General features: G+C 29.6%; 3 protein-coding genes across 3 annotated transcripts in view; all 3 read left to right on the top strand.

Moving 5' to 3' along the window:
• LOC136986986 (uncharacterized) overlaps positions 1-17,088 on the top strand; it is a 461,301-nt gene that overhangs the window by 416,086 nt on the left and 28,127 nt on the right. The gene's annotated exons all lie outside the window — the stretch shown is intronic.
• Positions 2,340-4,368, top strand: LOC136986992 (venom peptide MmKTx1-like). The gene is made up of 3 exons (XM_067284625.1): positions 2,340-2,718; positions 2,801-2,921; positions 4,132-4,368. The coding sequence occupies exons 1-3, from the start codon at positions 2,613-2,615 to the stop codon at positions 4,292-4,294; spliced, it is 390 nt and encodes a 129-aa protein (XP_067140726.1). The 5' UTR covers positions 2,340-2,612; the 3' UTR covers positions 4,295-4,368.
• On the top strand, positions 4,618-6,975 carry LOC136987006 (venom protein 30.1-like). Its single transcript, XM_067284641.1, has 3 exons — positions 4,618-4,832; positions 6,483-6,603; positions 6,681-6,975. Exons 1-3 carry the CDS (start codon positions 4,733-4,735, stop codon positions 6,898-6,900), a joined length of 441 nt encoding a protein of 146 aa, XP_067140742.1. The 5' UTR covers positions 4,618-4,732; the 3' UTR covers positions 6,901-6,975.

Raw genomic sequence — 17,088 nt, forward strand, 5'->3', positions numbered from 1 at the left:
ATGATTTCAAACACAGAATCCCACCAGAAGATGCTCAAAAAGGATTTCACTTACTCGTTAGACATGATTATATTACAAGGGAAATAAGCTCAGGTGTCACAATTACAGAGGATCGTGCTTAGATGATCACATTTACAAGAGATCATGGACAGAGAGGATATTGCTCACAGATGATCACATATACAGGAGATCGTTCAGAGATGATCACACACCATGAATATGATTAGAATGTGATTAATATTATGAGACCAGAGGATATGATTAAGAACAACTACAATTACGCGTAATCACAAGAATATTATTCAGATAATCACACTCACTCAAACTCACAGATATTATTTATAATTTTATTGTCGTTTTATCACTTCTAACAAGAAACCTCAAACAGCAAAAGTAGCTTACTGCTCTTTCGATTTCTACAGGGGACCTGACTGATATTTTTACTTACTTATAATAGATACTTTTATCGACTTATATGTTATGTGCCGCAATATATAATTAGCTAGGATGTTAAAAATTATAACAAATTGCTGATATTTTGTGGCCTCTGGACTATAAATACTTTTTGATATCAAAATCATCTTGTGATAGATCCTTTGACGTAATTATGTGATTTTTTGATACTGTCATTTTTGTTTCTCCGTTTTATATCGTTGTTTACATTTAAAAAAAAGGCTTCAAAGATATTAAAATAGTTTAATTTTACACTGTAAAATTCAATTTTACTGTTAATTTGTTGGATATTGTTTATTATGTTTTATAATTCCATCGATTAAATCGTTATTTTCCGTGGTTTTATAAGTCCACATTCGAGTTTCTTTTATGGAATTTTTATTTTATGTTCCATAAGAATGCAGAGAGAAGATTTTTCTTAAGAAACAGCAAATAATTTCTTTAAAAAACATCAAAAAATATCTAATAATAGCCAATTACTCATTACAAAATAGAAAAATGAAAGCAGGCTATTCATTTACTGTTTTTAAAGTAAAAAAAAAAACATTTAAAATAAAAAATACGTTAAAAGATCTCTAATTCATCGAAAATTTTAAAATATTTATTAAATTAACTACCAAAAAATGAATTATTTTATGAAAATTTTACAAAATTAGAACACGGTTAACTGTAATTTATTTTTTCCAATTTAAGTGGAATGAACTGTGTTCCTCTGTGAAGAGGGTTTCATAAATCCACTTAATTAATCGTAAAATTTAATTTATATTATGTATTTCTTTTATAAATAATGTAAGGGGAGAAACTGTTTTCAAAAATGACTCACTGGAAGATGTGTTCGGGTTTTGTTGAAAGTGATATTCGAGTAACATGGCAAACATGCCGACGAGTTGCGTAACTAAAAACAGATAAAAACACTTGTTAAAGGATTCTCCTCGTGTTTTAACAAATATATGTTACAGTTTATCTGATTTTAATCTTTGTAAAGTGGTAAAATTTGAAGTAAATGCGACGAGAAGCCAAATCCTTAAGACGTTTCGTACACTTATCCCTTATATACGAGACAAAAATCTATAAAAAACTTGTAAAAAAAATTGTTGAATTCATCTGACTGCTCTCATATTCATAAATTACCATAATTTTTCTTAATTTTTTAGTAAATTATCTTTTAAAATATTCATTTAAATACGTAAATTTTGTTAGACACCCTCTCCGTAAGGTCAACTGAATAATTTAGGGGTTGCTAAATTATTACAGGAGGTTAAACATAAATAAATTTATTTATTTTATATTATACAATAGGAAGTATTACAGGACAATTAATTATTTTCCCTAATTAAAAACACTCTTAAAATCAATTAAAATTTTTTAAGTGTAGAAAGGGGTGAACAATTAATTTAATTTAATTTTTAAAAGGGGTTGACAAGCAATAGGAATTATTTATAATTTTTTTCTGCAATTTTGTCGTCAGAATATAACATTCAAAAACTTAAGTGAAAACAAATTAAATAAATTACTCAATAAATTAAATTACAAGTTCAAGCTACGCTAAATACAATTGAATATGAGAAAACAAAAGAAAGTAATGAAGATGTCCTGAACGGGAACAATCGAGAATTTAAAATTGAAAATATACTATTAAATGCGTTGAACCCAATGAAGATTGATTGAGAAAATGAAGTAGAGTTTTCTAAGAAAGTTCTTTCGATATTTTTAATGGTTATGATGTAACACTTGTATCAGTTATCACGTAAATACTTCGACTCCTACTCTGTTATTCTTAATGATTACTCGTTATATCTACGACTTATTCCGTCTAGGATGTAAATTTGACGTCACAGAACGAAGTAATTACGAAAAGGAAACGGAATTATATCATTCCTCCTCCATTTTCTCCATTTTACTTCATTAAACTTTATCTTAAGGAAGTAGCAGAGGAAACAATTACGAATTGTCCCCCCTTCCCAATATAAACTGCGATTTATGATTTAAAAAGAGTCAGTTTGTCATTTATTAACTTCAAGGCTAACAAAGTCCAGGAACGACCTTGTTCTACGTGTAAAAAAAGATCCTCTTACATTTAAAATACACTTGAATTGTTTAGTAACTGTTATTTGTAAGTGTAAAGTCTTTACAGTGGTGTTGTCTACATAAATATAAAAATGTTTCACTTGTCAACAATTACAATTTTGATTGTTTCATTCACTTTGTTACAAAACTCATTGCAAACCCCAGTAACAGAAGAGTATTCTGTGTTGGTTTCGAATGGTATGGTTTATTTTTTTAATAGATTCAAGATTTTTTTTTAAAATTGTTTTTATTAATTTATTATTATCATTATTATTTGTAGGTAAATGCATACTAGAATCTAGAAACTTTCAAAAAATTGGTAATAATTGGTACGATTTAGACAATTGTAAGATGTACGAATGCTTCCTGAATGGAGTAAAAGCTGTAGTGAAGCAGAACAGGTGAGATATTAATTGAATTAATTAATAATTAGTAATTGAGGAACTGCTATAGAAAAGGGAGAAACATTCCCCTCGAACGTTTTTAACTATTCTATAAAATCTATTTGTTCAGATATGTGAAAAAATATGCTGGAGAGTATTGGTCAATACTACAAGTTTCAGGTGCATAAGCTTGAAAGGACTCTGACTAGAAATGAGGCCTCAGCGATCTAGAATATGAAGCCTCGTTTCTTAATTCACTCAATCAGCTGACTCCATCTCTTTAACCTTTTTAGCATGTGAGCGTGTTAAGGATTAGCATACACACGATCCTTAACATACCTATGGATTCTAAGCGTATGCACATGAAACTTGGAGTGTTGCCCAACATTCCCCAGCACATTTTATTCACATATATAAATAAATAGATTTTAAAGAACAGTTTAAAACTAGGGGCATTCGAGAGGAACACTTTATATAATAAATTATAGTAGTGGTTTTCAGCCTGGACTTTATAAATCTCAATATGTTCAAAAATATTCTAGGTGGACGTATGATACTTTGGTATCCAATAATTCTATTTGAAGCTTAAATAAATGATTTGGTATCAATAACACACGTGTTACAGTGAACCAATTACAGTACAAGTTTCAAAGAAATGCTGAAAATCAGTGATTGGTTTAGAATATCTAAAAAATTGAGAATGATTATAGCTTTTTTATTTTAATAAATTATTTATTTGGCTTATTTACAATACATAAAGTTCATATAATTCATCTGCTATATGTAGTGTTATTTGTGATTTTTTAATTAAAAAAATAATAATAATTCATTTTATAATTGGTTAATTTGAATGAGATCCAATTAGGAAAGGGTCTTAGTTTATTTTTATTAACAGTAATTATTTGGATTTTACTTATGAGCATTTACTCCTTGACATCTCTTTTTCTCCTATATAACGTTTGAGGTCATGTGCCAATTTCGACGTTATATTGGAGGAAGAGGAGGAGGCAAGATATCAAATTTTTCAGGTAAGGAGTACCCTGCACCAATATAACGTTTGAATTGACAATTCAATTTAAACGTTAACCACCCGCTCATATCAAATCAAGACTAGTTCATGTTGCATAACGTTAACTCTTCGCGCTTTCCCACCCATCAATTTAACATTCTATACGTTAAAATATAACCAAAAATACATAATTTACCAATTTCTTTCTTAATTTTTTAGTTGCTCCGACTCTTTAGACGGAAAAACAAACTGTCGAATGCAGAAGGAAACGGGAATGTTTCCAACATGCTGCTACGGTAGCATCGTTTGTGATAGAAGAAGATCAACAAGGCATTCCAAGAGGGAACCATTCAAGAATCTGTTCGAATTTATGAAAAAATAAATAAATAAAAATAACAAATAATGACATTAATGTAACATTACAATTCGAAAATAAAAATTTAATTATAATTTGAAGCCAATTTTAATTATTTAATTAATAATAAGCACGCTTCGTAGATAACACGCGCAATTATTGATAGATATGAATGATATTAATTATGTAATATAATAAAAACTATTTTGTAATCTTATCAATGCAACGTTTAATAAGTATGAAAGGATGAGATATTAATTATAAAGGAAGAAACTTGTCTCTGCTTACTGAGACAAAGAATAAACAGGAAAATGCCCACGCATATGATCTATATATACACAAAATATTCGCGGAGGATGGTTCAGATGATACTGCTGAACCAATTGATACTGACTTCTGATAGTGCTGAGCAGCATCTATATGTTAATTTCCCTTATATAAGCAGGTGAGAAGTTAAAAACTAGGATGAACATCGAACAGATATGCATGTGTTTATTGATGGCATCGTCAGTATTCGCTTTATCTGACGTCAGATTCAAGTATTACGAGACTGAAAAACATGGAAGTAAGTTGAATAATTATGCATTAATAAATTTATTATATTTTAAAAGAGGAGTTGATATAAACAAAGCTAAAAATTAAATTAACTTAGTGAGGAAAAGCACGTTTAAAACCTCGAAGACGTAGAGAAAAAATGATAAAAGAGAGTATGAATAAAGCATTTACTTTTTAATTATTACTTTTAATTTATAATTTAAATAATTCATATTAATTATCGTTTTTAAGTACAGTACAGTGAAATCTGTGTAAAACGAACTCGCACAGTAGCAACCCTTTTATAATAAGAGTTCACATGAAATCACGTGTTTCATGTGTTATTACGCGAATATAGATTGTTCGTTCTCCCTTTATATAGTGAAAGCTTTCCTCTGTAATGATGAAAGCCTTCATCTTTTTTATAGCAATCTTCTTATAAAATTTAAAAGGTATTCTGTGCTAACAAATATACAGTTTTATACACAGGAAATTCCCTTTTATGTTTTGAGTGTGTGTTTGATCGATAAGAAATCGATCAAAAAATGACCCACCCAAAAATATTTTTACATTTTTGGACTCGGCAAACCCCGAAACGTCGAGGAATCTAAACAAGTTTGAAGGTTTTTTTTTTCCTGTGTGTATGAACGTTAATGTGATGGGGAGCAACTTAAAGCTTAATAACTCATATGCTTTATGTAAAAAATAGCTGAAATTTTGCATGAAAGTTTGTATATTAGGAGGTTTGATTCTACTAAATTTTGGTGGTCAAAGGGCAACCGGATGATGAGATAATGGGTGATCAAGTGTAATCTAACTACCGCGTTACGTGAGGGTTACCTGTATATATTTTTAATAAATGTTTTTTTCTTTTCTTCATTTATTTGAAAATAGTTAAAACATAAAATATTTAATTATCACTATATTATTTTAATTATAAAAACTTATAATAATATAACTTTAAATTTAGCCTTGTTTTAAAAATTTATTCTGTAAAGTGATCATCACAATTAAAGATTAGATGTTTCGAGTTTTCTGTAGAAAGAACTATGGGGCAAATCTTAACCAAATTTTATAAAATTATTATTCCGACTATGCTCTTTCCATTTTAGGAAAAAATTTACTTCAAAATTTAACCGTTAGGGCGATATTTGGCGTTTTTCTTCATTTAATTTGCATATTAGGTACATGCTTGATTCAGTTTGAACCGTTCTTAAAATAGTCAAAATTTATCCTAGGTAACTGATTTTTGGGTCATCTTCTATATTAAATTTTACTCATATTATACATAATTTTGAATGTTTTTAGTTTATAGCATTTTTACAATAGACTCCGTTTTACGACCATTCGTTTAATACTCTCGCTTTACGACTGAGATAAATTTTATTATTATTATATAAAATGCCACATTTAAAAACTTTATTTATTTTATTTTTGATACTTTTTGGTGTGGTATTATAAATTTCAGAACGTTCTTCCCGTGAACATAACGTCAATTTTTAACGCTAATTCTACGAAAAGTTTGGGTTCGATTTACAACGGTTTTGTTAACAACTCCTTTTTAAACAGAAATTAGGTGGTAAAAGCGGGGTTATTTTATATACTAAGTAAAAACAATAAAACGATTGAATTTATTATAATATAGATGATTGGTTTTGATTATATTTTATTTATTTATTAGATAAATGCCGTTTTAACAAACTCTCCTACTTGAAAAACGACGAAGGAATATTTGATGTAAACCTTTGTAAAATGTACACCTGTCACATATTGGAAAACAAAGCCTTTATAGAATACGCATTGTAAATAATACATTTTTATATTTATAAAATACATACAATTCTTTTTAAATTTTATTTATAAGTAATTTATATTCTAGATGCAAGGCCCCTAATGGATACAGAGAAGGTTGCACGGTGGAACAAAAGATTGGGAAGTTCCCTTATTGCTGTTTCAACAGACAAATGACTTGTCCACCCCTTAAGGAAAATGACAAATATCAACATGATGATACTAAAACATCGAAAATTTCTAGGGATAATAGTAATATTTCGGTGAATAAAAAGAAGAAAAACGAAAATTGTCCTTGTCTCGATTAGTTTTGTGTGTAAAATCAGCTCATCAATATCACAGATTTTGTATTGTTTGGCAATAAATCTTTCATATCTGTCAAATTTTCTTTGTATTTCTATAAATATAGAATTAATTTACATTATTTTTCATTTTTATAAGTAAACCATATTTAAAATACTCTTTAACTGCCATGGCCTCCTATGTGTCTGGAACATAGGGCAAACGGTCTGCTAGCACCTTCGTACAGGTAAATTTGAAGCTATGTACAGGTAAATGAGTGTCTATTATAAAAGCTATGATTACATTTAAGCCAGCAGCGTGCTACTCCAGTATCTAATAAAAGACTCGCAGAAATTTCAAAATATTCAAAGTTTGGAGGTCTTCGAACGTCAGGTATCCTGTAGAATGCAATCATAAACATTATGCACAGCTGACGGAGTTTAACAAACCCCACATCTTTGGGCTGAAAGAAACAGGATAGGCATTTTGTTGAATTGCCATTCGAGCTTTTTTGAAGTAATTTTGAGAAAATGCCAAGGCATAAATATAAGAAAGAGCAGGCTCCGGTTCGAAGAAAGATGATCATCTGTTCGTAAGACAACCATGCAACGGAATCTTTGTAATCCTGAAGTAAGTCTTGCTACTGAATCTCTGTGTTCCCGTATAATTTTTCCAACTACGAGTCCTGCAATGTGACGTGACAGAAAAGGCTTATCTGCTAAGGACTGGCAGAGATTTCAGTAACGGATTCCGACTCTGGGAACAAACGACCATCGTGTTAGTGTGTGAAGGGCCACCGAAGTAGCAATACGTGAGACAGCACAGAGGTAGGTTCAAAAAATCACGCACTCTCATCTGTGCTAGTCCAGTATCTGATAAAAAGGCTACATATTATTCAAAGATTTCGTCTCTAAAGCTCTAACCGGGCACGGTTCCTCCCTTGATGACGTGCAAGGGTATGAAACCATACGACAGAATGACTCCCTTTATTTTTCTAAGATGCTTTCTCTCTAACAATAACCAATCTACGAGGAAGACGTCAGTAGTCAGAAGTTCACGGAAACAACACTTGTTCCTGTTTGCATGTGATTGCGGATGTCTGAGATGTTTATAGAGGAAATATCATTGATTGATACTTGAACACGACAACTTTTTTAAAACAAGAGATATAAAATAAAAACTACCTATGGCTTTATAACACGGAATGATGGCTAATAGAATGTCTGTTGTGAATTATTGACATGTTTTATAAGAGTTTTTAACGTTTTTGCTTTTTAAAATAGCTCAAACAAAGGAGAATATTCTCGAGTGCAATTCTTTTATTAAATATTGCATCGAATTGATAGGATAAAACAACCCAACATATGCTAAGGAGAGATGCATCCAAGGATAACTTTCTACAAGAAACTGGTTCCTACTTAGGTGCAAAATACGTGAAGAAACCCGGTAAACTCCACGTGACCAACACATTGGCGAGGTTCGAATCCTCGAATGACTAACTATATATGTAATGGTGTTGGCCACTGACGATCGATAATAACACAGTTGTCTTCTATCGAAACATTTCGAGATTTTACATAAGTACATTATATTTTTTCCTTTTTATTGCCATGTGGGTACTAATAAGGCCTTTTTTCAAGCAGACAAAACCAGGTAAGCTGGTATAACAGGTAATACTATAGTCAAGAAGTCAGAACATCTCATACACCCTCCAAACTCCATTTCAAATCACATTCTCCGCACAGACAAACTGACAGACGGAAAAATATAGGAAAACCACATATTCAGTTTAGGTAACACATCTTCATTCTTACTCAAAGAAGGAGACAGAGAAATTTAATCGAGTCTTTTATGTTTATTTACTTACTCACAGGTGCAAGGAAATAAAATAAATTAAATTAAATAAAAGAAGTTTTATTGATTTTACAGTATATCAATTTAAGTCAAGGTGAATGAAGAGTGCGTGTAAATTGAGAGTTGTGTAAAGTTTTTTTAATGACAATACAATTTACGTCATAAGAGGGAAATAGTGTTTAGTTAAAACAGCTTCCCACTTGATAAGAGCAGGTCCTACAACTAAAAACTAAACTTTGATAAGCAAAAAAATAAATATATTACGTTTATGGAATTTTAAGGAGGATTTTATTTAATTTTCAATTAAACTTCTTGAATCATTTTTTTTAAATTTAATCAACATTAAAATTATACTAAAATATACTTCCTTCAAAGAAATAAGTTTAACTTGAAACCATTAAAATTGTAACTTTCTATAGAATTTATTCTTTTATAAATATGTAAATAATTGTCAATATTAAATATGTTTGTTATAAATGCAATTTAATTCATTTAAATTATTAAAAAACTTACTATTTTAAAGTTACAAACTTTTTAATCTTAATTAAAGGATGCAATTTATAGCTGAAAGGAAACTGATAAGCACTCGACATTATAACATTTTTTAAATAAAGTTAAACGCTCTGAAGATATATTTATTTATAATTTAAAGAGTTAAAATTATAGTTAAATTTTTTCTAAAATTAAATCTATATAAAATAATCCAATTTTGAAAATTAATTTATTATTAATCATGTTAGTTATTGAGACTTTTCGGGCTGTTATATATAACAGATGAAGAGTATGACCCCTGATAAAATGTCAAAAGGTCAAAGAATGACCCTATTATTTTTACATTTTTGGACAGAGGGGGGAACTTGAAAAGTCAAGAAATGTAAAAAGTCAGGACGTTTTTTTTATATGTGTATGGGGTCACGATTTTGTTCACCCTCTTTACAGCTTAATAACTTTGTGTCATTTGTCAAAAATTTCTGAAATTTTGCAGGGAGGTTTATGTATTGGAGGCATTGAAGCTGTTAAATTTCAGTAGATAAAGATGGGAGAGTAGGAAGATAGAGGGGAGGTCACGTTTCGCATCCCAAATGAGATCGGAGAACACTAATTTTTATTACACGATTATTAGAAATTTTAATGTAAAAGGTATATATCATCAATATTGATAAATAAATATTGCATGGAAACATTTTTCTCTCCCTCTCCTTATCACATTTCATCATTTTATGAAGTTATTCGCATAGAATCTCCCCTTTTAACGACTGCTCTATAACACTCAGTTGAAGGGTCACGTAATGAATTGTGGCTTATTTTATGATTATTTTAAGAGTGGTTAAAACCGGTTTGAAGCAGCTGCTTGTTATTATTTGTGACTCATAACCCTTCAACCATTTACTTACTTTCGGGTCGCCCCGTATTTCTCAAAAGATACTGTTATCTCTAATTGACAAGATATCTGAGGTTAGATGCTCCTGTCGATCTTTAAGCAGCTTCATCACTTATCAAAAAGATAAAATGTCTATATTTGGATTCGATATTCGGCTCTTCCTGTCTATTCTTTTCATTAAATATTAAGAATAGTTAAACGTATTATTAGAATTTTACAGAAAACAAAATATATAAGTAGAAACAACGTTGTAAAACAGAATAATAAGCGTGTTTTTTTCCAAATTTCTTTTTTTATTTTAAAAAAAATCGATTGAAGTTGAAAAGTAACGTTTTTATTTAATTTCTCTTTAATTAATTTTAGAAAAATTAATGAATTTTATCAGTTAGAACAAACTTTCTTCTTCGTAAAATCTATCAAAGGCCCTAATAATGTAGCTCCCTCTTTGAGCAAAAATAGAAAGTTATTAGATAAAAATATATAATTTTTCTCTTAGTTTTAAGCAAATGGTTTCTTATTCATTTTCAATAAATCAATTTATCACCAGTTATTATCTGAGAACGATATTAATTGTAACCTTTAACTTGCAACGTAAATTTTCCTTTAGATAATAATGTATTTTGTAGCACTTTATGCTATTGATATCCTTCAGTTTTCGCGTTAGATTAGTTATATTTCCATAAGAGATCATTTCCAATATTTCCATAAGAACTATTTGTGAAAGGAGAGTTACAGTGATGGAGGATATACAGTGATCTTTAGTATAGATTGAGTCACCTATTTTCACAAATGCAAAAAATATTATCTGTGTAAGTGTCAGAGCGTAACTATTAAAAGAAAATATATAAAAATTTCACGTACTTAAAGAAAAATAACAAAATATTGTTTTCCTGTAATATTTGTATAAATCCTGTAGAAAATCTTGGATCGGATCCATACTGTGAAAAAAATTCTGGGAGTGATCTATATATTTAAATGTTAGAACTTAAAATAGGAATAAAAGAGCAGTAAATTATACAGTAAAGAGGAACAAACCAAAGTAAGTTTATCTAAAAATTGTGTCAAAAATATTTAATTAGCCAAAATCTGATTGTATACAAATCAACAAGCAATTTACTTGGTGCTGTTTTAAGGTATTCACTACATTGTTATAAAGATATCATGTTTGATATAAATTCAAATCCTATTAAACTGTTTATAAAAATAAATACTCTTAGTTTAAAAGGATTGAAATATTAAAGTTTTATTGTAAACGTTGGATCATTTTAATTACGTAATTGTTTCATCACTCATCGCTATTGTATTGTGATACTTTTAGGGATGCCATGTGAAAAAGTTGATAAATCTATAAATTTCCGTCGTGGCTGTCTGTACTTAAAAATATATAATTAAATATATCAATGATGCGGTTTTCCTTCTTGAAAATCAGGAGAAGACGGGATTAAATCTTAGAGAGGAACTATCGAAACAGTTTTAAAAGAAGATATTTCCCCGATATGAAAAGCCTCGTGGCTCAACACTTCGCCACCCTGATTATCATCATGGTCGAAACAACGATTGGTATGATCAGAAAGATCTCCTCAGCTTTCATGGGACAGAAAAACACAAAAATAAATAAATAACGAAATAGCTTTATTCAATTTAGATAAATAATATTTCACTGCTTTCAGAACTTCATATTTCATTTATAATTTAATTAAATAATATCCAAGTTGCAACCAAGAATAATTTGTTAGGAATTTCGTATTGATTGTACTAATTTTCTTAGGAATTTAAAGTGCATGTCTCAGCGAATACATTGCCGATACTGCATTAAAGAAATTATTTGTAAAGGTAAATTAGTGTTATAGAATTATTAGCAATAACCATAAAGAATTTTATTATAGCGGTTTTAAACTATATTTTAATTCATAGTATATGAAATTTATGTTCAGTAATTAGCTTTGTGCTTTTGCAATCATTAATTTACGATATTCATATCGTTTAATATTCTAATATCCATTATCTTAAAAGCATAAACATGCACGAAATATTCGTTTGAACATTTTTAGCATACTTCAGAGAGAGAGAGAGAGAGGATAGAGCATTTCATCTCACCACAGATCAATATATATAAACATGGAGTACTTACACCTAATCCAGAAACTTTCTTGTATTTCAGGGATTACTTACATCGAATCACAGAATTTGGCGAAAACGAAATTAGGATCCAAGTTGTATAAATTCTATCAGTATATTATCGAAATTTTTCTTTATTTTAATCTCTTTAACTTCTCTTTATCCATATTTGGCGTTGAAATAATTTGTAACGATACATTAAAATTACTGTTAAATTCAAATTTCTTTGTATCGATTATCGTTATGGTAATTGCGTTTTGTATTTTTCTTTTAATTTTTTTCCGAAGAAATGGTTTTCCGGATCCGAATGAATATATTTATACTGACGATTATAATATCGCTGAAAAAATATTTCGTTTTTCTATGTTCGCATTTATCTCTTGGTTAAGTCTTATTTTATGTGAAATATTATATGCAGACTTTTATCATTATGCTTGTTTCACAAATGCATCTTTTTACGAAATTCTTTTTTGTCATATTAACTTATCTCTCTCATACATATATGCAATTAATATTATGGCAAGCTTTGCCGTTACTTTAATAATAATAGTTATTCTGTTGTTACATTCTTGCGAGCATTTGAACTATTTTTTCAATAAAATAGTTGGAAACTTTAAGAGAAATGCACATCAATTTGAGAAGGTCATTCAGAAACACTTTCATTTATGGTTTTTCATTCAGAAAATAAATGAAAGTGGAGAGATTCTTTTCCCCATTTATTATGGCTTTTACATTTATTTTGCTTGTTTTTCTTTGTTTTTTGCAATGATGTTTGATTTGGATACAGGCATGAAAATATTTTGGGTAATCCTCTGCATTGCATTGTTATTTACAGGCTTGATTATAGCTTACGGACTATCCAGAATTACTGCAGCGGTTGGCTAATATTCATTTTCCTATTTATTATTCTTAATATTATTCACTAGTAAAACAATTTCTTTTTCTCGCAGGTTTATGGTAATTACTGTGATTGTTATATCCTTTCTACTGTTAAGTTTCCTGTTATATACAAATTGAAGGCAAGTTGATTTCATTACTTGTAACAATAGTCTCCATGTTAGTTAAAGTAACTTTTACTGTTTTAGATCTTGAACTTCATGAAGAGATTTGCAAGATTCCCAATAGGTTTGAATATCGGAGGATTCTTTTATATCAAAAAGACATTCGTTGTAAGAGTAAGTCTACATTCAAAATATCAAATTAGTTTCTAATAGAAATACACGTATTATATTTACAAATTCGATTCTTACAATGTCGATATTCAATCCTTTATTCCGTTATTAATTATTTATGTATGAATGTATGTAAGAGCGTGCATGCGCGCACGAGCGTTTCTGTGACTGTGTGTAAGTTATGTGTTCCTGTTGGCATCTCCTTTTTTAATATCTCAAGATAAGGTAAAGGTTAAGTTTTTTTCCATTTCAATAATTAATAATATAAAAGTTATTAGCGAGGTTGAGACCGAAGCTTTAAACGCGAAAACGTGTGCTTCGGACGTTCAGCGCCGCTTTCCTGTAAGCCTAGAAATCTGAAAATGGCGTTTGGAATGTCGAGCATGATTCCATTGACTTTCCAAACACCATTGTCAAACTTCTAGGCTTTACAGGAAAGCGGAGCTGAACGTCCGAAAGCACACGTTTTCGCGTTTAAAACATCGGCCTCAACTTCGTTTTTGTTTTAAATAAAATCACATTACGGCTGGAAAAAAAGTTTTTACATTTTTTAAAATTTCAAATGTGTACGAGTAATGCGATATGTCATGTCCCAACGAGTTAGGATCTTTGACACCACCTGTGTACAATTCCCGGCAATAAATTCTTCATATATAGAAAATTTATTATCAGGAATATCACAATGCTTGCGAAGATCTTGTTTTTATTAATTGATCAATATGTTCTATTTTCTATGTATATTTTACCTGTTTTTATTAAAAACCGGTTGTAAAATTTTAGCCGTTAACTAAATGTTGAAAGTAACAATTTGGCATAGCAACTTGATGCCCGAACTTCTGACAATGCCACAATCAATAATTGCAGGTTTGATTTCAAATATAATTTTAATTTTATTTTGTTTTAGTTTCAGTTTCGGTGTAAAAGCTACTTTGAATAATTATTTTATTATTTTTAAAAAGTTGAATTTATTATTAGTTTATTTTAATCAACTATTTTAATATAACATAATTATAATATATAATGTAGTATTATATTACTAAATTTTTGTCATTTAATTTAACTTAGCATTATTTTAACACGAATTTTCGATTGTCATTTACGTGAATGTCAATTAGTCAAAGCGGTTGTTATTAATTAATTTCATTGAAATTCAAGTGTGGCGCGTACCGAGAAACAAATATATCTATCCCTCATGAGCATTGAAATGGAAAGTAAATAGCAACGTCATATTGATTTGTTACCTGACGCAAGGCCATCTCGGCGTCACTAACTTCTAAATTGGTATTCCCGTCATTCATTGGTCGGGCCCACGACTTTCTTTATAACAGAAACTGTAGGAAGTTGAGCATCGGTGGCTGACTCTGCCGAGTAGCTTGTTTGGCAACCGGAGCAAATATGGCGTTCAAAATGTTGTTCGTAAACCGAATTGTAAGTAAACAGGAGCATTCCCAACCCATGATTTCATTGTATTCAGAAAGGGAAATCACAATTAGCACTGTACTCTGCGTAGAAACCTTGCAGGAACTTCTTGCAAGGTTTTCTACATTGCATGATCTTCTTGTGAAAATAAAATGTTTACTGTTGTAACGTCAAAGTGTGTTAACGGCGAGTTTTTACAGTAATTGCTTTTTACGAAAATGTGTTTCGAATGTCGCGAAACGTTACCTTATCAAATCTTACTGTATTTGAATTGCCAATAGATCTGTACACAGTGTTAAATAGTGGTACTTTTATTACGATCTCTCGTTGTAAAATAATCTATATACATTTGTCTACAACATAATTCTACATTATCGGTAGGAGAAATAATCATGAGGTATATTATCCGCTGTTGTCACAAGAATCCAGATTTATCCTCTTGGGATGCCGTGTGTCATATATGACACACAATTTTCCTTTCAAAGAATGAGAAGCAGCTTTTGTTTTTTGTTTCCTAAACAATTATATTAGTTATTAATTTGATCAGTAGAGTTTATTGAAGCTTATTAGACTACATGCATCCTGCTGTGATAGAAAAAAAGGAAAATATGAGTGATTGTCTAAGCACATGTTTTCGGAAGTGATCACAAGTATGACTGTTTCATGTAAGTATTCATTTTTCTCTATTACTATTGATTATAATTTTACAATTTAAACATGCTTTTGTTCAGGAGACTTCTAAGATTATATAAGAGTATTCTTTAAAAACTATATTAATAACAGTATTTCATGAGATGAGCTAACTTTTGAATGTGTCGTATATGACACGTTGGTTCTTAACGTTACAATAATTACATTACAGCCTATGAACTGTTGTCATATTGGCAAGTTATTTACTTTTATAGTTATTTTGTCATTTAATCAGCAATATGTATTCTATTATTTATTTTCATTTTTTATTAAATTAATTTATTAATAAATATAATTATTTATTTTTATTAATAAATTAATAAATTAATTTCTGTGATTTGTTTTTGTATAGTTATTTATCTGGTCTGCAGGATTTTGTTTGTTAAGAATTTATAAATTATTAATATCATAAATCATATATTAAAACTAAATCATTGACATTTATTATAAATTTTTCAGTGTCAACAGATGAAATAAGGAAGGAACATCATAGGACACTTCATATTGATAGAAATTTGTGTGGACTGGAAGGCTGGTCCAGTGATGAAGACAGTGACAAAACATTTAAACCAGTCAGAACATTTATCAACCAAACTGTCCTGAAAAATGCAAGTCATTAGATGATACATTTGACGATGATGAAAATGATTCTTCAGCTATGTAAATAGAGGAAGATTTCTTGACATCAGTGCAGTAACAGACTCCACCATGGCACCATACAAATAGATTTATGCCCTTGCTACCAGCTCCTGCATTTCCGGTAGAACCCTGAAAGGGTAAAGAGTATGAGTCTGAAGAATATTTCTTGAATTATATTCCTGAGAATCTCTTTGATGTCAGTGCTTGATGATGACATGCACAAATTAAATATCATTGATTCACCTAAAAAAACTTTTAAACTTTACTGCTGATGAAATGGAAACAATTTTTGGATAGCCTACAAAAGAGATAGCAGACCAATAAGAAAAAAGAAAAACACATATCAATATTTGAAATTTAAAGTAAAAGTGTCAAAATGGCTATTACATTCAGATAGTACAAAAAATAAAAAAAATGAACAGTGAAGATGGCGAACAAAAGGAAAATAATAAAAAATACTCAAACTTTACATCCCAGAAAAATACAATGCCAAAGTGGAGCAAAACACAGGCCAGAAATCATTGCAAATGGCAAAAATGACTGCTGCCAAATGCACTAATAAAAAAATGTATGAGCTACAGTGTAAAATATCAAATGGAAAATCCATCTGTGCCTTGTGGCAAATAAAAATTAATTTAATGAATGTCATATGTAAATATAAAATGTCAATTATTCTACAAAAACAGTGATATAAACCGTTTTTACATGATCAGAACAGTTCGCAATTTGTACAGGTAGAGATCCATTGTGTCATATATGACACATACCATTTTTAATGACCAAAAACAAAAAAATTAAAAAATATGATAATTTACTAACAAGTGACACCCAAAGGTCTATAATATAACAAAACTTTAATTAAAGATAAGTTTTTTCTAGTAGTGGATCTCAAGAGGTTAAATCCGAACGGGATTCTTTCATTTTTCACGAGTACTTTTAAT

This window comes from Centruroides vittatus, unplaced genomic scaffold (assembly GCF_030686945.1).
Source record: "Centruroides vittatus isolate TY-2023 unplaced genomic scaffold, ASM3068694v2 scaffold_1431, whole genome shotgun sequence".
In the NCBI taxonomy this organism is placed as follows: domain Eukaryota; kingdom Metazoa; phylum Arthropoda; class Arachnida; order Scorpiones; family Buthidae; genus Centruroides; species Centruroides vittatus.